At 34.3% G+C, this 21,290-nt stretch overlaps 3 protein-coding genes and 1 pseudogene across 5 annotated transcripts; all 4 read right to left on the reverse strand.

The window, feature by feature from the left end:
- Positions 1 to 795: 795 nt before the first annotated feature.
- On the reverse strand, positions 796 to 2,115 carry LOC146944014 (acyl-CoA--sterol O-acyltransferase 1 pseudogene; annotated as a pseudogene).
- A 1,899-nt stretch (positions 2,116 to 4,014) lies between these two features.
- Positions 4,015 to 4,512, reverse strand: LOC146944015 (glutamate receptor 2.6-like). The gene has a single exon (XM_085747907.1). The coding sequence runs from the start codon at positions 4,510 to 4,512 to the stop codon at positions 4,015 to 4,017; it is 498 nt and encodes a 165-aa protein (XP_085604033.1).
- Positions 4,513 to 8,026: 3,514 nt separating this feature from the next.
- LOC146944016 (glutamate receptor 2.7-like) lies at positions 8,027 to 12,336 on the reverse strand. 3 transcript variants are annotated; one of them, XM_085742397.1, is made up of 6 exons: positions 11,914 to 12,336; positions 11,484 to 11,683; positions 10,084 to 11,378; positions 9,536 to 9,824; positions 8,900 to 9,297; positions 8,027 to 8,707 (listed from the first exon to the last, which is right to left on the reverse strand). In XM_085742397.1, exons 1-6 carry the CDS (start codon positions 11,940 to 11,942, stop codon positions 8,150 to 8,152), a joined length of 2,769 nt encoding a protein of 922 aa, XP_085598523.1. In that variant the 5' UTR covers positions 11,943 to 12,336; the 3' UTR covers positions 8,027 to 8,149. The 3 variants fall into 3 exon arrangements, with proteins under 3 accessions (XP_085598523.1, XP_085598524.1, XP_085598522.1); XM_085742398.1 differs by lacking the exon at positions 11,914 to 12,336 and adding an exon at positions 11,794 to 11,876; XM_085742396.1 differs by lacking the exon at positions 11,914 to 12,336 and having other exon boundaries at positions 11,484 to 11,876.
- A 3,133-nt stretch (positions 12,337 to 15,469) lies between these two features.
- Positions 15,470 to 21,037, reverse strand: LOC146944017 (glutamate receptor 2.7-like). The gene is made up of 5 exons (XM_085742394.1): positions 20,576 to 21,037; positions 19,114 to 20,354; positions 18,460 to 18,766; positions 17,476 to 17,873; positions 15,470 to 16,256 (listed from the first exon to the last, which is right to left on the reverse strand). Exons 1-5 carry the CDS (start codon positions 20,841 to 20,843, stop codon positions 15,687 to 15,689), a joined length of 2,784 nt encoding a protein of 927 aa, XP_085598520.1. The 5' UTR covers positions 20,844 to 21,037; the 3' UTR covers positions 15,470 to 15,686.
- Between the last annotated feature and the right edge of the window lie 253 nt (positions 21,038 to 21,290).

Genomic DNA, 21,290 nt, shown 5'->3' on the forward strand with positions numbered 1-21,290 from the left:
GCATTTTTGTTGTGTAAAGAGCAGAATTCCTAACATTAACGGATTTAAGCCCAAGAAACTTTCAACTTTATTTTTTTTGAATTTTTTTCTCCCCCTACTCACTTCTCAAGCGCCTTCAAATTGATCATTCCCGTTTGGATTTTATAATTCGAAGCTTATTTGATTTATTTCGGATTTTATAATCCGAATTGTGATTAACTAGTTTTTTCAAAACAGTGACATAAATTATTAAGAATATGTTTTTGAGAAATAGTGACATAAGAATGAACTATTTTCTTATTGTTGTTTATAAGACAATTACTTTTGTGAAAAATAGATTTGAGAAATAGAAGACATTTGAAATGATTTTGTATCTCAAAATGCTCGAAGAAACCGCAATCTTGTGACTTTCCGATATAAGTGAAACTTTTTTTGTTGATATTTTGTAAAACAATTGTAGATTCTGAATGGTGATCTATATATCCTAGTTTTACTAGGACTGATTTTTTTGAGATCCGTTTGATATGCCGACATATCGTTTTACTCAACTTTGTTGGGTTAATTTGCCTCCCAACTTTTTTTGGTTGCTATTCTTTTTTATTAATACATAGGATGTGCCATAATTAATGCACGTCACATTTATGGTTTATCAATAAAAATTAGGAAGTACTCCCTCCGTCCCTATATAAGCACCGTTTGCCTCTAATAAAAGTGTGCTTATATAGAGGGACGGAGGGAGTATTAGTTAAGATACCCTATTCTCAAACTTGACGTGAGAGCTATAAAATGTTAGCTACCGCGCTGAACACCACTAAGTTTCATTGAAATGTTGAAACCAACAATCATGTACTAAATCAATGCAATCATTAATGCTTCCACCGTTAACTGTGATTACTATCTTGAACCTTGCTGCTTGTGCAGACAGCAAGAAGAGAGTGAACATAGGCAACACCACCGTGGTTCAACACCGGTTCTAAGAAACTGACAAATCTTGAACCAACATCTCGACTACCAGGCCCATTATCAACTAAGGTAATATATTTAATGTAATTAAACTTACAATATCAAAATAAAAATAAAGTACAATAGAAACTCTAGATATTTTTCTTCAAAAAGAAACTCTAGATATTTTGTTTGAATGTTGCACCAGACCTTACAAGAGCCGGAACAAAGAGGTATAACGCAGTAGACACAACGAAGGCCATTGTGAGGGTACAAGACACAACCCTTGGTAATAACGGGTGTTTCGGTTTGAAGATCTTCTTGTATGCAATTTCAAGAGCCACACACACCCCATGGATGAAAAAGAAACACATTGAATCCCAACATGGTTCCCAAGCCTCCCATGTGGCCTTCTCCCTCTTCATGTAATAGAAGATCAAATCATGCATCAACCCTGACACGGTAAATGTCGCCATTACAGCAGGGATTGGGGCCCATTTTCTTCCTATGACATGGCTTGCTGCCTTCAACACTGGTTCGTATATGGCAGGGTGTAGGATACGTGTGACCATAATGTCCCATCTTCTTCCCCAAAAGTCTTGCACCGATGTGCTTAGATAGGGTTTGTTGAAAGGTTGCTCCAATTCTACTTGTGCAACTTTACTAGCGATTGTAGTAATCAAAGCAAGAAATATTTCCAATCCAGTGTACAAATGGAGACCGTGTAACGGCATCAAAATTAATGGATGAAAACTTTCTCTCTTCTCATAGCTAGGAATAAAAAAATACGAGAGAATGGACATGACTACTAACTCGCGCCAATTTAGAGGTGCAACTTTAATTTGATTTTTATTTGTGTGGTTATTGTTGTGTTGGAATTTGATGGGAAGGGAGGCTAGGAGTACAAAGTGAGGGAGAGAGAGAGGAGGATTTGATGAGAGGGGACCTTTGGCGAAAGCGAAGAGAAGGAGCTTGAAAGTGGAAAGCCAAGCAAGGAAGAATGAAGAACAACTTCCAAGATGGACAGACGTGAGCCTTACAGGGAGAAGGAGAAGGATGAGTATGGGTGGAGAAAGGGATACAAGTCGCTTTTTGCCTTTGGGAATCACCTTCCCGATTGTGTAGCTATACAAAAACAAAGTTGTGGCTACGGTCCAAACCATGATGAAGTTGTTGATTTCTCCTTCTATCATCTTTCTTTAACTGCCTAATATTCCTATACTCCCTAAATTCTCATATATATATATATATATATATATATATATATATATATATATGGGTTATGATAGAAGACACCTTTTATGAAGGTGTCTTTTATCAAGTTACTCTATGAGCATTTGCGAAAAGACACCAACTTACTTTTATGAAGGTGTCTTTTATCAAAGTTATAACTAAAAAGTGAAAATCACACCTTAAGGTGTGACTTGATAAAAGACACCACCAAAGGGTGGCTTGTAACATAACCCTATATATATATATGGGCATATCAAGTGAGAATGGATAAGTTATGTGAGAATGATAGGAATAATTATCAACCTTTAGATTAAAATGAATGTTTAAGATTAAAAGGCTCCAATTTAATGTGAAAACACCCAAAAACCCATGTGTTGTGACCTTTCTTCTTCTCTCACCCGTGATCTCTTCTTGGTTCTTCTCCCTTTCTTCTTCGTTTCTAACATTCCTTTCTAATTCTTCACCCTTTACTTCTTTTATTTATTTCCCTTCTCATCTTTATCATAAAACTCTCTCAAATTTGGAAGATTTGTTATTAGCCACTTCAATTGATTCAGAAATTGTTCCTTTTTCTCTTAAAGACTGTGTTTAAATCGTAAAACAGAAGAAAAATTGTGTCAATTAATTATGTTAATAAAGTGTGCAGCCATTGATTCAAGTTCTAGCCTTCAAAATAGAAAACACAGATGTTATATGGGTCGAGTGGAACTGGGAAGGAGAAAGGGTATTAGAAGATAGAGAGATTGATGAGGGAGAGGCACGGTAGTATTAAATTGGAGCCTTTTAATCCTAACCATTCATTTTAATCCAAAGGTTGATAATTATTCCTATCATTCTCATATAACTTATTCATTCTCACTTGATATGCCCCCTATATGTGTGTGTGTGTGTGTGTATATATATATATATATATAGACTAAAGAGTAGACCAATTGAGCTGAATATACGTAAGAAATTTTAAAAATCTATATTTAGCCGCGGATAAATGCCTTTGTTTTAGTGTTTCTTCATTTTTATGCAAATGTTGTGAACGTAGGAAATTTGTAAAGCCATTTTGATGACTTTTGCATGGCACATGGCAGTAATTTTGACAAAATGTTTTTTTCGTTCTTGTAGTCAAACAAATTGGTTGGCACCATTGGCTGGCACTGTGATTAATTTCTACATAGCCATAAATTCAAGTGGTTGAAACGGTTTTACACGCCTAAAAATACCATGCTTGCGAACCATTTGGATCATCCCATCTCATCAGAGTCCAGAGAGCAACACAACAACAATAAGTGTATGTATGTACTTGTTGACAGAGTGAGAGGAAAAAAATAGAGAGAAAAATTAGTTTCATATGTATCAAGTAATAAAGTAGTAAGTTAATCGTATCAGACACTATTATGGTAAAATATGAAAGACTAAAATTCTAAGAAATCACATAAGGCTTTAGTTAAAAGAGAGAACTAATGTTTTTAAAATTAGTATTAGCCAATGAAATAATGTTTAATTATGTCATTATTGAAATATTTCCACACTCCACACACATATTCAAAAGAAACTAAAGTACAAAAATTATAAAATATAATGCAGTGTATTCCAATGTGTATGTGAAAAGTCTGTTACAAACCTAAAGAGGAGAATTGGATAATTGATATGTACAAACAAAAGGAAAGAACATTTTTATTGAATCATATGAACGAATCTACTATTTTTCAGTACTTAACCCAATTGAATCTCCTCATAGTAACTACTAACTAATTACTCTAACTATTCCTAACCACTTTAACTCTCCTTTATTCTTTATCCTAACACAATCTAGCATGGTTTTGTGCTGTGTTTGATATGCCAATTGTTTTGAAGTGCACGTAGTTCTTATGTTCCTATGTCACGTGTTGTCGTATGTACCTCTTTTGGCAGAGAAGTGAGTTCCTGTGATTGCTCAGGGGTGTCAGCTTTACTCGCATGACCTGATCTCGAAGAACAGTCAGTTACATCCCATGCCTTGCTTGAATTATTATGCATTTTGCTATAAATCTGCTTTGCAAATGTAATAACCTTTTTCCACACAATTTCATCAGTTGGTGTGCCATTGCCTTCAGCTGGCAAGCCTTCATGTGGCTGACTTGATTTTAGACACTTGATGGTTGATGTCAGCACACAAATAGTAGAAGTGGCACCAGAGATGACATATAGTGCCCTTAAGCATCCAAGATTCACACTATCTGTCTCGTTCGAGGATGTCACGTTGTTGGAGCAATCCTGTGAGGTAAGTAACCACTTTTCCTCCAATCTCTTCAACTCTGCATTTTCTGAGAGATGCAATATAGCTTTCGATACATCTTTCACGAGAGGAGAGCCTTTCTGGAACATCTGTGTCAAATTAAATTATCTCTGTTTTATATATCCGATATAGTAATACTAAAATTCACAAATAACTTGTTTGACACTTGAATGAATGTAGCATCATACAATGATATTTGTTGAATTTAATAAGATATATACTAATGACTATTCAACTATATGAAAATTAGTAAGTATTCAAATTCACTCATTCAAAAGAATCTAACCAAGATTGCTTAACATTTTTCAAATAGCAAACTATAACCCAATTTACAGAAGAAAAAAAAGGAAAATAAAACACACACACACACACACACACTCAAGATGACTTTTGTTTTATGGCTGATAGAAGATGTAGAACGATGAAGTTGAATATTTTGTAGCAGACATGAAAATGTTACGTTGGATGCGGGATAAGATTAGTAATGTCAGCATTAGAGAGAGATGGAAGGTAGATCAAATTGCGGGTAGTCAAACCGCTAGAGGTGGAGGAAGACCTAGAAAATTTATAAGAGAAACTATCAAGAAAAACCTAGAGATTAATATAAGTTTTTATAGATATATGATATATGGTAGACCATTATGACGTCGTTTGATCCATGTAGCTGACCCTACTTAGTCAGATTAGGCTTGGTTATTGTTGTTCTGGTGTGTATAGTGATCATAACTCAATTTCAATAAAAAAAAAAAAAGATCATAACTCAAAAAGAGCTTTAAGACTATCTTTGAAGGAGACAACTAATTGTATCAACCCTTGAATGTTAAGGGTACATATACCTTTGATTGCTTATTTTCAAGAGGAACTCACATTACTTGGGATTTATTCCTTTCATTAATATATTCCTTTTATTTTTGTAAAGGGTGAAGAAGGACATTAATGTGTTTTTTTTTTTTTTTGATCAGGCTAGTAAAATAAAAGAAAACCAGGAGAGGCCTGAACCTTTTTACATCAGAGAAACCCGAAAGTAAAGAAGTCCAAGACTATCCTGAGACAAAAAGGAAACAATGAAAGAACAGAGGCAAACACTGCCGAAACAAAGCTAGAACATTGGCTGCTACACAGACTTCTCTAAGAATATGAGTACAATTAAATTCTATACAAGCAAGAGTTAAATTCCAGTCAATTTGAGAGTTAAGATTCCCAAGGTCCCTTTTGTTCCAAATCTAATACTGGGAGTGGAGCCAGTGTATTTCTTGCAGTATTCATCGATACTTTTTCATACGGGATCTCAAGAAAAGCAGCTACAATGCTGTTATTAGCGAATGCTTCATCATACTTGTATTCATAAACGCTTATGATATTCTCTGGCTTGAACTTTTCAACTTTTTCTAAGAACGTCCTAACAAATGAGCCGTCGTCACAACCAACTTTCTTGTTGTTGTCCTTCAGCCATTGAATGTCTGTGACATCTGGTCGCAGCTGTTTAAATGTGAGCATTGAAGAAAGACTAGCTGTGTAGCTTGAGGTGAGAATCAATACAAGAAAGAGCCACGAGACCATCACCACTCGAGTTAAGCTGCTGTGCATATTTTCCCCTGCGAGATGAAAACTAAGACATTACTTGTTAATTAAGACAGGGTTGCATGGAGCTTCATTTCATAAAAAGTGCCGAATTCTAGCAAGTGCTCGAGGAATGGTTGAAAGGTAATGCATTTTGTTTCAATATCTTTTGCTCACATAATCTACTAGCCTTGTTTAAAAATTTGTTACATGTACCAAAGTAAGGTATTATAAAGAGAAATTAATATCACTTAGATGCAAAGGATTCTGGTAGGTTCATGGAAATTGAACGTTCGATTTTGTCAATTATGATTTTGACTCCATACCTCAAGACAAAGTTGGGCAACAGAAGAGAATAGACAGGGCCTGCAAGTTTCTAGAAGGAAGGCTAGTCATAGTACCTCCTATCAAGGGAGGGAAAGTAATTGGGAGGAGCAGTAATTTGTTTGAGGAGAAAACTTAGGTAGAGTGCTTTAGGCATTAATCCTCACTAAAAATTGGGTACAACTGTCACAAATTATTTTAATAGATGCAAAAGTGTTGGAAGAGTTAGACATAGAATCACGAATAGTAAATTAAATGGAAATACTATTATCAAATAAATATCACTTTGAATAAAATAGATTAGAGAACAGAAACTTATTGGTCTTAATTTGTTGAAGTGTGCAAAAGAATTGGGCTTGAAAATATTTCTACCCTAAGTTACTTGTATAATTGGTTCTCTCAAAGCTAATACATCGTAGAATACAACAATCACTTCTTGCTAACACCGCATGTGAAATAAGAAAGACACATGGACCACTTTTAGATGCGCATGGAAACATTATTATTCATTTAGGTTTCATCTTAGAGCTCAAGTTAAGATGTCAAATATTATTTAGCATGTATAGAATAAACAATGCATCAACATTGTACCAATTCTCTCAGTTTCTCCGTCCAATCCAAAACCATACAAAACACACACATATAAAGTTATGAACACACTTTCCTTTATGAAAGAAAAGGTCTAAACCAAAAATGGTTAAAAACAAAACAAATGTGATAATATAATGATTATAGTAAAGGTCTCCATTCCATAAAGTGTCTCATTTGGAATATTTTGTTTCAAATTTGTTGTCACTTTATAATATAAACGAAAAGTGATGATTATTAGAAAATTAGAATGACCAAACATCACAAGACAGCTCTTCGTTTTAAGCTACTTCATGAGCAAAGTATTAGAACTAAACGACATGTCTCAGGTCAGGTCCCCACAATATCTCCCTCTATTTTCTCACCTTTCTCATTGCTTATTTTTATTTTATCTTCTAATCTTGGAGCACTCGATTATACTAAGTTAATCATATTTTGAGATGTATTAGTGCTAAGCATAACCATATTAATTTTTTTAGAGAATAATATTGTTCTCTCCGTCGCGTTTTACAAGATCATCTTACAAAAATTACGAGTATTAAGAAAAGTTGTAGAAATAAATTTGTCACTATTAGAATTATTAGAATATCATTGTCATTATTAGAATATTATTGTTATTATTAAAATATAATTGTCATTAAATAGTCATGATTGTATAGCAAATATACAGAGAAACTGACATCACATTGTATATGTATCATTGAAAATCAATAGAAAGGAAGGCCTATCATTCCAATAGTCACAATCGTAAGTAACTATTATCAAATTTTCCCTTTGTGTATAGATATATTTAATGTTAATTTTTCATATTTCAAGATACGTTGAAACTCCATCCGGAATGAAATATAAGCAAAATTAGTAGTTGAAAAGTCAATATGTGGTTAAAAATGTAGAGGGTATTAATAAGGGATATATTTTGAAAAAAAAGACTAGTAAATGCATCTAGAAATTTGTAGATGGTAATATTATATTTAGGTTGTAAATGGTGTTATAATTATGGAGGGAGTGGGTAATTGATAATTGAAACATAGGTATATTACATGGAAATGAGAGACTTGTGATGAATTATAAAATATAATGCCGAGTATTTTTCCAAATGCCAATGTGTCTGCAAAGAGGAGAAACGGAAAATTGATAGGTACAAACAAAGAGAAAGAGCAATTTTATTGAATGATATGAATGAATCTACTATTTTTCAATACTTACACAATTGAATCTCCTCAGTAACTAGTTACTCTAACTATTCCTAACTACTTAAAGTTGGTTTGTACAGTGTCTGATATGACAATTATTTTGATGTCCATGTGGTTCTAAAGTTTCTGTGTTATATGGTGTAATATGTACGTCTTTTGGTATAGAAGCGAGTTCCTGTGAATGCTCAGGGGTATCAGCGATGCTCGCATGACCTGATCTCGAAGAACAATCGATTACATCTTGTTCCTTGCTTGAATTATTGTGCTTTTTGCTATAAATCTGCTTCGCCAATGCGATCGCCTTTTTCCACACCCTTTTATCACTTGCCGTGCCATTGCCTTCTTCTGGTGGCAAGTCTTCATGTGGCTGATTGGATTTTAGCCACTTGATGGTTTGTATTAGCACACAAATAGTAGAAGTAGCACCAGACATGACATATAGAGCCCATAAGCTTCCAAGATTCAAACTACTCGTATCGTTCGAGGATGTAACGTTGTTGGAGCAATCCTGTGAGGAAATTAACCACTTTTCTTCCAATCTTTTCAAGTCTGCATTTTCTGAGAGATGCAATATAGCTTTCGATACATCTTTCACTAGAGGAGAGCCTTTCTGGAACATCTGCATGAAATTACACGATCTTTAGTTCATATATTCGATATTACAATACTTGAATTCATAAATAGTTAGTCTCACTTCTGACTGAATTCAACTTCATACAAGGATATTTATTGAATGTAATATTAAGTAAGGGTAATTAAAAAATCAAGGATGAAGAAGGGCATTAATATGTTATATTGTATCATTACTTACAAAGCCCAATCCTCCAAATCTAGTTCTAGGAGTGAATCCAGTGTATCTCTTGCAGTATTCACTGATGAATACTTTTTCATATGGGAGCTCAAGAAAAGCAGCTGCTATGCTGTTATTAGAGAATGCATCATCATATTTGTATTCATCGGTAATGTTTATGATATTCTCTGGCTTGAACTTTTCAACTTTCTCTAGGAACATCCTAACAAATGAGTCGCCGTCACAACCAATTTTCTTGTTGTTGTTCTTCAGCCACTGAATGTCTGTTACATTTGGTCGCAACTGTTTAACTGTGAGCATTGAAGAAAGACTAGCTGTGTAGCTTGAGGTGACAATCAATACAAGAAAGAGCCATGAGACCATCACCACTCGAGTTAAGTTGCTGTGCATTTCTGCCCCTGCAAAATGAAAGCATAGACATTACTTGAGTTCAATTCAATGTTTCAAATTAGGAGCTTTCTTTAACAGGTTTGTCTGTTTTGCATAATTTTATTTCGCATCAAAATTGTTAGGAAGTTTGAGATTGATATGGACCATTGGGGTCTAGTGCAAGTGGTTGATGTGCAGTGTGTGTGAGTGTTGTAAACCGCGGAGTACCAAGTTTGATTCCTACTGATAAAATAAATTGATACTCACTATGAGCGAAGAACAAAGAGGAGAAGGTAAACCAAAGAGCTGTGCTGAGCTGAAACTCTGGGTTCGGTTCTCTCTCGAGATACCAAACAACTAACATTGTGTAAACCAAGATTGCACCTGTAACCAGCCACAATTCTAAGGTAAATGGCTTCATAAACATCCATGCTGACTCTCCAGGCTTCATCGGAACTACCATTGACAATCCTGATTCTGCATATGGCACTGTAAAATCCACATACGGCAATCTTTCCTCTATTATGGTCATGTCCCCAACAACAGCATCATAAGTCTTCATCATTGTTTAACCACACATAAACAAAAAGTCCAAATCAATATAGTGAAAACATATTTATTCTCAAAAAGTTGCATTTAGTGCAAGTTATTAAATATTGCTAATTATAAACTTATTTGAGAGCTCCTCTATAGTATGGTTGAATACATCATCACAGAAAGGCCTAGTCTTGAGTTGATAGGGAGGAGGACGATAATCAAACAGAAACCAAAGTTAAGCATTTCATTTCAAAGAAAAGAAAAGAAAGATTTGATACCTTGTTATAGACAAGCTGAACCAAATCATTATAGGTTCCATTGATGGGATAATACCTATATGGAAGATCGTACCCCAAATGGTTTAGTACTTGCTCAAAAATTTCAATGCAGAATCCACTATATTTATCAGGCTCTCCACTCTGGCCATACTCAACCTTGACAAACCTGGAAAACGAGGTTCTGCTTCTGACTGCAATTCTCAATGGATTTTTTTCAGTAGGCATGTTCCATCCCTTTGGATAGCGGGCCATATTCCCAGGCCACCGTACACCCCTGAAACATTTTGTATTTCCAGCAACCTTATTTCCACCTTGTCCTGCATGGTGGATTGTAGTAAATCCATGTTGTTGAGTCCAAAAGCATAATTCCTTGTAACTCTTCCCAGCCACATTTACTATCCTTAAGACAAGATTCTTCTGCATGAGTTGGCCAGATTCAAGTTGAATATGGCCACTTAAACCAATGAAATTGCTAGACTGTATTTCTCTTAGTAAAGTCTTTGGGCTGCTATTGTTCCTACTTTTCATTCTGTTCAAAGCTTGAGTTACAATGCTAATGCTATCATATGCTTGTAGAGCATAAAATCCTGGGTATCGGTTATCTTCCTCAGGATTCTTTGACCAAAACGTTCTCCGAAATTGAGCCTCAAATTCTTTATACTCCCTGCTTCTTTCTGAGTAGTAGGTCTTAATTCCTAAAGCACCTTCCATATAAGAAATAGCAGACTTATTGACAGAGTCCAGCAAATTACTTACGCTCTCCGGGATCATCCAAACCGATTCTTTATCCACTAGTCCAACTTTTGAAGCTTCTTTGAACACATGAATTGCCATTTCTACTGATGATTGCAGCACTATGAAAACCCGAGATTGTGTTTGTTTTAACTTTAGCATCTCTTCACTAACCAGCTCTTCTGGATCCTGTAGAGAAGAAATTGGTGGAAGGACTAAGCGGTGCTCGATCATTGAATCCACATCCTGAAGTGCCTCAGCTAGCAGAGCTAGCATCCCATAATCTCCACCGTACCCGTCATCTTCGTAGATTACTACTACTTTCTTCCAGCTATAAGCCTGCACTATTTCTGCAATGCATTTTATATATGCTGTACCAGTGTTAGCTAGTCTCACCAGAAAAGGCCACCGAGCTTCCATCAATGGTGGGGTAATGGTAGGAGCTGCAAAGGATATGATAGGAACTTGAGCTTTGCTTCCTACTTCAGCCACCATAGCTGCTTCTTGCCATGTTTGCATCCCTATAATCACTTGCACCTTTTGCACATTAATCATCTCTTCAGCTGCAATAAAGGATCTCACATTCTTTATTATACACATTTAAGAAAGTTAACCAAAAGGGAATGAAAACTTTAATCTTTTTCTCAGCAAATACTAGATATACTAACCAATTCTGATGGCCTTGAGGGTATCCTTTGTGGAGTTCTTGAAGTAGAGAGCTAACTTGTAGTTCTTTGAAGTGTTGTTGTAGCTCTGGGCTGCAATGTCCATGGCTACTTCTTGTTCTTTCCCAATACGAGAATCACCATCAATGATCACCCCAATGGATATAACTTTGTTGTCTGAATTCATAGTTTCATCTCGGATACTGTAAATGAGAGCAAAAGGGATGAGTAAGAAAAAAAATAGCCATATTCTTGCAAGTGCTTGAGTAACAGTTGAAAGGTAATGCATTTTGTTTCAATATTTTTTGCTCACATAATCTAATAATGTTTGTAGGAAAATCTTAGTATGGAATGGCTGCCTATATATTACATGCAAATATAATATAAGTAAGCTGTGAGGAAAAGAAGGTAATGCAAAGAGAAATTAATATACTTAGATGCCAAGGATTCTGGTAAGTTCATGGAAATTGAACGTGTGACTTTGTCAAATTATGATGTTGACTCCATATATACTTCAAGACAAAGTTGGGTATGAGGAAGACTAGTCATGGCGCCTCTTAAGGGAGGGAATTGAAGGAAAGTGTTTGTGAGGAGCAACAACTTTGTTAGATGGGATTTAATCTTGGATTTGGAGAAGGACAAACTTAGGTAGAATGCCTTAGACATTTTTTTTTACTATTCCTCACTAAAAATAGAGTACAATTCTCACAAATTATTTTGTGAGAGGAACGATAAGAACGGCATATGCAGAGAATTATACATTAGTTTTAATGTTAAGTCCAATTTTTTTATAAGAGAGTTAAAGAGTAGAATGGTTAGGACTTAGGAGAGCGAGAGTCTGATCCTACTCAACATAATACCGATAATACTTAAATTTTATCGCTTATAAAAAAATAATTCCGTGTAAGAGTAATTAAGAGGTTGCATGTTGATAGAAAAGATTTGTTTTTTTGCTTCAAATACTATGAATTCACACTTCAAAAATGACAAACAATCTCATGCAACATGTGTGAGGTGAGGTCCTTTTAAATCACACTCAACACTTTAAGTCTCTCTTAACTTAACCAACATTATAAGGAGTAGTATTTTCTTCTACGGTTAAAACAAACAAAAAATAAAGTGATTAATATTTTGCTTGTTTAAAAAATTGACAGAATTATTATGCTTTTACATTTGCAGAATTCATACGATGAAGCATGCAGCAGGAATAAAAGATTCTATTTTCTAATTTTGTGATTTAATCTTTTCTTGTGTCCAATAGTCTTAAGGATTTGAAGTTTAGGCTAGAAATTTGGATGTTAAGAATATTAAGATAAGATACGCGCAGAGATTATTGATTTTGAAAGTGTCCAACGTGGAAGATAAGCCAATCAGACACAGACAAAACATCCATATCCACAAGTTTTTGAGAGAAAATAACTGCTGTGGTCTCAACTAGCTGCTAGTGGTCATGGTTGTGATTCTTTACTGCATTAGCAAATCCTATGCTTGAGGAACTAATTAAATTTAGTATTTGGAAAACCCGAATCCTATATCGGATAGGTGATGGTCTGACAATGTATTTATAAGTGGGGACAATCCTCACTTACAAGTCGGTTTTGTAAGGATGAGTTAGACCCCAAATTTCAACATGGTATCAAAGCTTGTTGAATTCAAGGGCCGACTCACCTTACAAGCCAGTTTTGTAAGGATGAGTTAGACCCCAAATTTCAACATGGTATCAGAGCTTGTTGAATTCAAGGGCCGCCTACCTATCCACGCACCTAGCCCAAAAAGAGTTAAATGGAGACACTCCTCACCTTATGAACTGGTTTTGTTATGAACCGGTTTTGTAAGGATGAGTTAGACCCCAATTTCAACATTTAGTTTATATATTGTTACATGGTATTGCCCTTGGGGCAAGGACACGAGTTAAAGAATACAGAAGTTGAAATTTGTGTTGAAAAAAATAATTTTTAAACTCTTAGGAAATTGAATCTATGCCATTTTTAAAAATCTTTTTATATTTCATTTCTTAACATGTGCTTTTAGGATACGCGTCGGCATGATAAATTGGCTTATGATGGTAAAAATTGATTGTTGGTATAACCAACAAAGACAAAAGGTCACAAAATATAATAAGTTTTTCACTGAGTAAAACTAGCATGAAGGTTTTAGGTGAAGATTTAGTCTTGAAGTCATTTATGTAGTTCCGGTTAGCAAATGTTATGATTCCTCTTTTCATGGTTGGGATTATTTAGTCTTGTGATTAATATTTTTAATTTTGAGAACATTTTAACATGGAAAGAATTTGAAGAATTTTTTTAAGCCCTCCAAAATCCTGATACAATACGTTTTTTAAGTTCCTTGATTTAGGAGGATTTTCTATTACCAAGAAAAATGAACTCTTTGTTCAAGTTCGAGGTCTATCGAAAGTCTTTTGGACAATGTGGTGGTCAGGCTACGTATTTCGTTGATGAATGTGATCCAACATGAATGCAAGGAGAAAAAGTTTCCGCTTGAGGATGAACATACCTTATGAATGGATAAACTTGCTATTCAGGTTTTGGTTGCTCTTAATTCAATGTCATGCACAAGGTTTTGCAACTCGAGAGTTTACCTCAACTCGTTTTGCCTAGGTAAACTTGACTCGTAAACTCGACTCGAGAACTCGTATGAGTTTACCTAAAATTAAAATGATATAGAATTTATTATATGCATGACATATATAAGCTAATATATAACTGACGTTGCAACCACTGGCGTCGCAATCAGAATTTCCCATGTTCATAGTTTGAGAACTCAAAGACAAAATAAAAAAGAAACGTTTTATTTCAGGAAGCTAACAACGTGTTACTATAAAGATAACTGTTCAATAAACGTTTCAGTCTTTGGGCTTGCGGCTTGCAGAAAAGGAATTTGGGTTTTGAAAAAAACGGGCCTATTTTTTTATTTATTTTTAGATGTAAACTCGTAAAACTCGGTAAACTCGTTCGAGTTTACACGAGTTTTCCGAGTGTTAACTCGGTCAAACTCATCAAACTTTCCGATTTTATCAGAAACCGAGTTTACCTCCAAATTAACACGATTTCGGTACCTAAAAACGTAAACTCGATAAACTCGGAGAGTTAACACTGGATTTGCGGAACATTGGTCATTCACCCCTCGCGAACCAATACTGTTGTTTGATCCAATTAAAACGGTACTCTTAATTGCATTTTTCGTGGTTAATTTTATGCCATGTTTACATAGGTGAGTTGAAAAATCACCAAAAACGGTTGCTTCTTGGAACCAAAGATTTTGTTGGGATTAGCTCTGAGTACTATATTGGTCCAACTAGTAGAGAAGTGGACCCCAAACAATGATATTTAGGATCTTACATGAGGTCCAAAAAGATAGTCATAAGGGACAAATCAAGCGCACATCGATCCAAATATTGAATTTGGAATGTGTAAATGAAATTTAAGTTTGAAAAATCATGTTGGCCAATTCTTAAAGCCATCTCATTCATATATAAGTTTGTAAGTATACAGTACATTCCAGGGATGCATTCTGAATTTTAAAACATGTGGTGTGGCAATGATTCTGCTATAAATATTAGCCTTGTGTTTAGCATCTTTTACTTGTATTAAGTGGGACTTTTGCTATCCACAGACTCTGCATCTGTTTAAGGGTCCTAATAGTAAAATGTGAGACTTCCATTAGATAAAAATAAAAATGTAAATCTCAAATTAGATTATATGACTGAGAAGCAAGAAAAATTGAGACAGATATCTAATCCCTTGTCCAAGATTGCTGTGAAATGTCAATTTACCATAGTAATGGGTGAATTCTGCAAGTGCATCCTTTGCAACTTAAGCTGTTATTCTGGGTTTTTTTTTCTCCTTACTAGATTATATTTAGTGTGGATGAAGATTATATTACATGTTTATAAAAAATCATTATGCCGCGGTCCAAATCACAGTTATAAATATATTTTTTAAGACCAAATAATATCAGACATGGAGAAATAAAGGGCACTTGCTAGATAGTTGCTATTTCATATTGAATACATATAATATATATAGTTAAAGCTTAATATTGCTGCTGAACAAAGTTTTCAAGTTAATGCTGAAGAGTTGTGTGATACCAGATTTTATGGAAAAATTGGTGCTACTACTACAATGACTAATAAGGCGGCTACTATTACATATGATGATTTAAAATCAATGTATTTAAGTTTGTGAATTACATCATTTCTATGTCAGCCGATTGGGAGCGATGTGGATTGCCCGGTTCATCAGAAATGCTTACACTCTCCAACCTTGGTGAATTTCGATGACGTACACCTTGAATAGCATATCCACCAAAAGTTGCAGTGTTATTTAAAGGCGGGAGGTTTCCAATGTATAAGCCTGTACCATTCCTAAATGGTCTCGTCAAAACATTGTTATTACCATCAGATTCAGCAATTACATTTCCTTCAGGGAGTTGAAGATTGTTATCATCATCAGATTTGGTGATTACATTTCCTTGAGGAAGTTGATGAGCTTCCTCTTCACAGTTGTTATGTTTATGGAAGTACTTCTGTAATAAAGCTAGTAATAAGCAGATTGTGGAAGTGGCAGCACATATGAAATAGAGTCCCCAAAATCTGTCAAGGGTAAGGCTCTCAGTTTCTGGAGATGCTGACCTGCTTGAGCATTCAGTAGAAGGTGTTAACCAAATCTCTTCCAAAGCTTTTAGTTTTCCATTTTCTGCTAGTGTTAAAATTGCTACAGAAAAGTCTTTTGCCATTGGAGCCCCATTCTGAAATACCTGCACATATCATAGAGAATGAAAAAAAAAAAATGAGAATGCAAAACTAAAACATATACTATTGTTTACATTGAGAAAACATTTTCATTGTTTGCATTTCTTGTTTTTATTCTTAACTATTAAAAATCAACCACTTTATTTTTATCGTGTTATTTGAACAACAAAATCTGGGTAGTTAACGCAGTTCAAATAAGTCTTCAATTTTATTTAGTAGATGGTCAGTAGATATAATGGGTATCAAAACCCGTTAACTGTTAACACAAATTTATTAACCAAGAATTTGAATAGGATTGATCGAAATTTTTTTTTTCTGCCCCTATCACAAAAAAAAATGATATATCTGCCCTTAGTTGAAAATTATTGTTGTAAATGCCCTTGTTCTTCATTTGAAATGGCGAGCATCACATTTTTTCAACCATCCTCTGCAAGCTTGCAGGCTTTCTCTGTGTGTTCCTAATTTCAGTTGGCGGCATGAATATTTAAGGTATTTTCTTGTTCTTTCTTTGATATGGCGAGCATGTTAATTTTTTTTTCCATGTTCCATATATGAAATGGCGAGCATGCCATTATTGGTTTTTTTTGAGTATTTTTTTTTGCTTGCCCTTTGAAATGGCGAGCAAAGGCCATTTTCTTGTTCTTTCTCTTTTGCTGTATTGGTTTTGTGGGTCCCATTAAAATTAGGAACACACAGAGTTGTACAGAGAAAGTCTGAGAAAGCCTGCAAGCTTGCAGAGGATAGTTGAAAAAATGTGATGCTCGCCATTTCAAATGAAGAACAAGGGCATTTACAACAATAATTTTCAACTAGGGGCAGATATATCATTTTTTTTTTTGTGATAGGGGCAGAAAAAAAAATTCAGGATTGATCAGGTGTTGTAGATTTAGTCGAATACCTGAAAATCATGGTTAAACGCATCTAAATTTATGGTTAATGAGTTTCGGCACCTGTTATATCTATTAACCGTCTAGTAAATGTAACTAATCATCAATTTGAAGTTCACTCACCATTAAGATTGGTGTTGCAAAATTTGTCTAAATTTGGTTGTACAAAAAGCATTTGCCTAATTTTGTTGTATGTTCAAAGGTATTTAGAGAAAATGCTTAAAACAAAAAGAAAAGTTTCAGATTGAAAAAGTGAACTTTTTGTAATTAAAAATGAAAAAAAAAAAAAGCATTTTTTGAAAGTAAACATGCCAAAGAAGAAGTTGTAGGCACTCACAAATCCCATTCCTCCAAATTTATAGGCTGCTGTAGTTGCAGTGTAGTCTTTGCAGTTTTTATTCATGAAAACCTTCTCATATGGACTCTCAAGCAAGAGTGCAGAAATTTTTTTGTTCTTGAATTTATCCACAAGGTCATGTACATCCTGAACATCTACAACCTGTTGCCGAGGGAATTTGTACACATGGACCAAGTAGTCCTTTATAAAGGTGCTGGTGTTTTCACAACCAACTGATAGATTATTTTGTTTAAGCCATTCAATGTCTCTATCAGACCTCAATTTTTGGACAGTAAGCAACGAAGAAAGACTTGCAGTGTAGCTTGAGGTTATAACAAACACAAGAAATAACCATACTCCAACTACTACTCTTGCTGAGTTGCTGTTTATTTTCTCCTCTGATATACATCAAAATCAAATATCATGTTACTATTAATTAGTTTGCAAAAGAAGGAATTACCAAATGAAGAAGCAATGTTTATTAAACCTAACATCTCAAGTTTTTCTATGAATCTATTTTTTTAAGTATTGCAACTAAGAAGTGTTACCAAATCCCCTTTAAAATTACTAACAAGTTTCAAATTTTGAAGAATATAAATTTTCTGATCACTAAAGAGCTTGAACTATTTTTTCATTTTTATATATTGAATTTTTCATAATTTCATGTCTTTATTTTTATAGAATAAGTGGAAAGTGGCATATATTGTTAAGAGTCTCACGTTGGATAGATAAGGCTTAAACACAAGCCAATTTTGTAAGGGTTGAGTTTGGTTCAACCCAAATTAGGTGACCGCCGCTCTTGGGTGTGTGTTAAGAGTCTCATGTTAGATAAGATAGAACATGAGCATAAGTTTATAATTGGGTGAAGTCCTCATATTACAAATTGTCGGTTTTGTAAGAGTTGAGTTAGACCCAACCCGAATTCTAAGAAATATAGCGAAAAAGAAAATGAGAAAGTTTTGAACCTTTGTAATCAAGACTTACTATGAGCAAAAAATAGAGACGAAAAAGCAAACCACATAGTGGTGCTGATCTGGGTTTTCATTGGTCCACCAAATTCAGGATTCAAGTGATGTTCCAAGAACCAAATGATAATCATTGTGTAGATGAGGATACCAATAGTTGCAATCCATATTTCCCAGCTAAATGGTTTCATAATCAACCATGCTGACTCTTCAGTTTCTGCTGGAAATATGAGTGATAAACCTGACTCAGTATATGGTTGAGTGAATGATACATTCCTTGATCGTTCGGCAAGTATTGTCACATCTGCTACAATAGCATCATAGGTCTGCAATAGTATTAGCTTCCTTCTTCCTTTTTCTTTGAAGAAAAAATAGAAATATTTTCTTTTGTTTTTAGTGCATGTTTGGAATCACGGTGAATTTGATACGGTGGCATTGTGATTTTGTTTAAGCTTCAAAATGAAGCCTTTTCAAAAATCAAATTGCACGCCATGATTCCGTGAACTCACCGTCAATCCCAACATGCACTTAGTTTTGAGAAAAAAATATATATTTGATATACATGCAATGTTATGTTACGCCATTTGTGTGTGAAATGCATGTTTAGAAACTGACAAAAGAATTCATGAAACAAAAAAAAAAAATGTTGACAAGAATATAATGTTGAGTTTACCTCATCCATGACTTTAAACATAATTGAATCATAAGATTCATTTAAAGGGTAAAATTTATACGGAAGACCAGAATACTGGTCACTCAGAATTTCTCTGATCTCTTTGAAAATATCGATACAAAAACCACTAGGAGGTTGATTTTGAGAGACTTTCAAAAAGTTATCAGATGAAGGATGCATAGGAATTGCAACTTTTAAAGGATTTGTATTGGTAGGTACTTTCCATGTCTTAGGTGCAGAGTCATTTAAGCTTTCTTTACCACCATCACTTGTTTTCTTTCTAAGAGATCGAGCAATCTTAAACTTTGGTGTCAAACTCTCCAATTCAATATTTTTCTTATCATTATCAACCACTTTAATGACTTTTAACATTGGAATGTAGGTTAGCTTTCTTTCTTTGAATCTTATATCACCAATTAAGCCATTGAAATTTGAAGATAGCAATTCCTCCAATAACATATTTGAGCTAGTAGAATTAGTATTCATTTTCTCCAAAGCTTTTGTAACAATTGTAATGCTATCATAAGCTAACAAAACATTTGATCCTGGTTTGTACTCAACTGTTTTTGTGTTCTCAGCTTGAAAACTTTCCTGCAACTGAGTATAAGCACTAGAACTTGTAGAATAGTTGTGTTCGATTCCCAAAACACCTTCCATGGAAGATAAAACAGATTTATCGACATAGTCTAACATACTTGTAATCTCTTCATTGATTATCCAAGTTGATTCTTTCTCCAATAATCCAGTTTTCTTAGCTTCTCTAAATAAATGGTTCACCATAGGTAATGATGCTTGAAGTACAATAAAAACACGAGATTTTAGCTGCAACAACTTCAACAATTCATCAAGAACAAACCCTTTTGGATCAGATAAAGAAGTGAATGGTGGAAGAACTAATTGATACTCAATCTGGGAGTTAACCTTTTGGAGAGCCTCGGATAAGAGGCTTAACATTCCAGAATCACTATTGTAAGGGTTGTCTTCATATATAGCTATAACCTTTTGAGAGTTGAAAGCATGGATTATACCAGATATGAAGTTTATTTGTGCAGTTTGATTTTGAGCCATCTGAATCAAGAATGGCCAACGAATTTGCGTTAATGCTGAAAGGACTAATGGAGAAGAAAATGAAATTGCTGGTACTTGAAACATGCCTCCTACATCGGCAACAATAGCTGCTTCTTGCCATATTTCCATGCCAATAATGACTTTAACTTTCTCTTTTGTAATTAATTCTTCAGCTGGAAACCAATAAGCAGCAACATATTATTAAAAAGTACTACAAATATGTTATTTGATCAAAGAGTGTCGCAAATTACATGATCAAAGAGATAAGGATTCATCTCCTAGAAAATTTCTTTAGAATTCATATTGATTGATTGAAAGCTACTAGAGAATGAACAAACTAATTACTACTAACAAATTCTAACTAACTTTTACATTTTTATTAAAAAGTACTTACCAGCTGAAGCTGCTTGTAAATTGCAAGAGTCACGGAAAAGTAGGATTATGTTTTGAGTGTTGGAATAATTATTGAAACTTTGAGCTGCAATTTGCATGGCTGTTCTCTGTTGTTTCCCGGTTTCAGAATTAACATCAATGATAACACCAACACTTGTTGTAGTTTGGGAACTATTAGCAAGACATTGGAATAAAAGAAGTGAGATTATTAGAGGAAGCCATAGCAAAAGATTTGGAACTGAGTTCAAAGTGTGATCATAAAAATTCATATTGGTGACTCCACTGTATTATTGAGAACATTAAGAAGTCAAGCTCTAAGAGATGATATTAGGCATATAGAAATAAAATGAAAGTATGTGATATTAATACATACATTTATATATGTTTGGTGAAGGGAAAGGTCAATGCTCATAAGCATAATTCTACAATTGAATAATACTTAGGATGGAAGAAATAGAATGTTAGTGGATTTGTGAGAAAATTATGTTGTTAGTATTAAGTAGCAAGTTAGGTATCTTAATTAAAATGCTAGAAATTTGAAATGTCAACTTAGACGGCTCAAATAATTATTCTGGGAATTATTAGTTTTTGCTCAGATTATCCTGGAAATTATAGTCAAACATTGTCTCTATTTGTCACATTTACATCAGGTCATACAATAAAATTTTATTAATAATATCATTCAAAAAGTAAAGAAACAAGAATATATCCGATCA

This window comes from Medicago sativa, chromosome 2 (genome assembly GCF_051527215.1).
Source record: "Medicago sativa cultivar Bolivia chromosome 2, Bolivia_mono, whole genome shotgun sequence".
Taxonomy (NCBI): domain Eukaryota; kingdom Viridiplantae; phylum Streptophyta; class Magnoliopsida; order Fabales; family Fabaceae; genus Medicago; species Medicago sativa.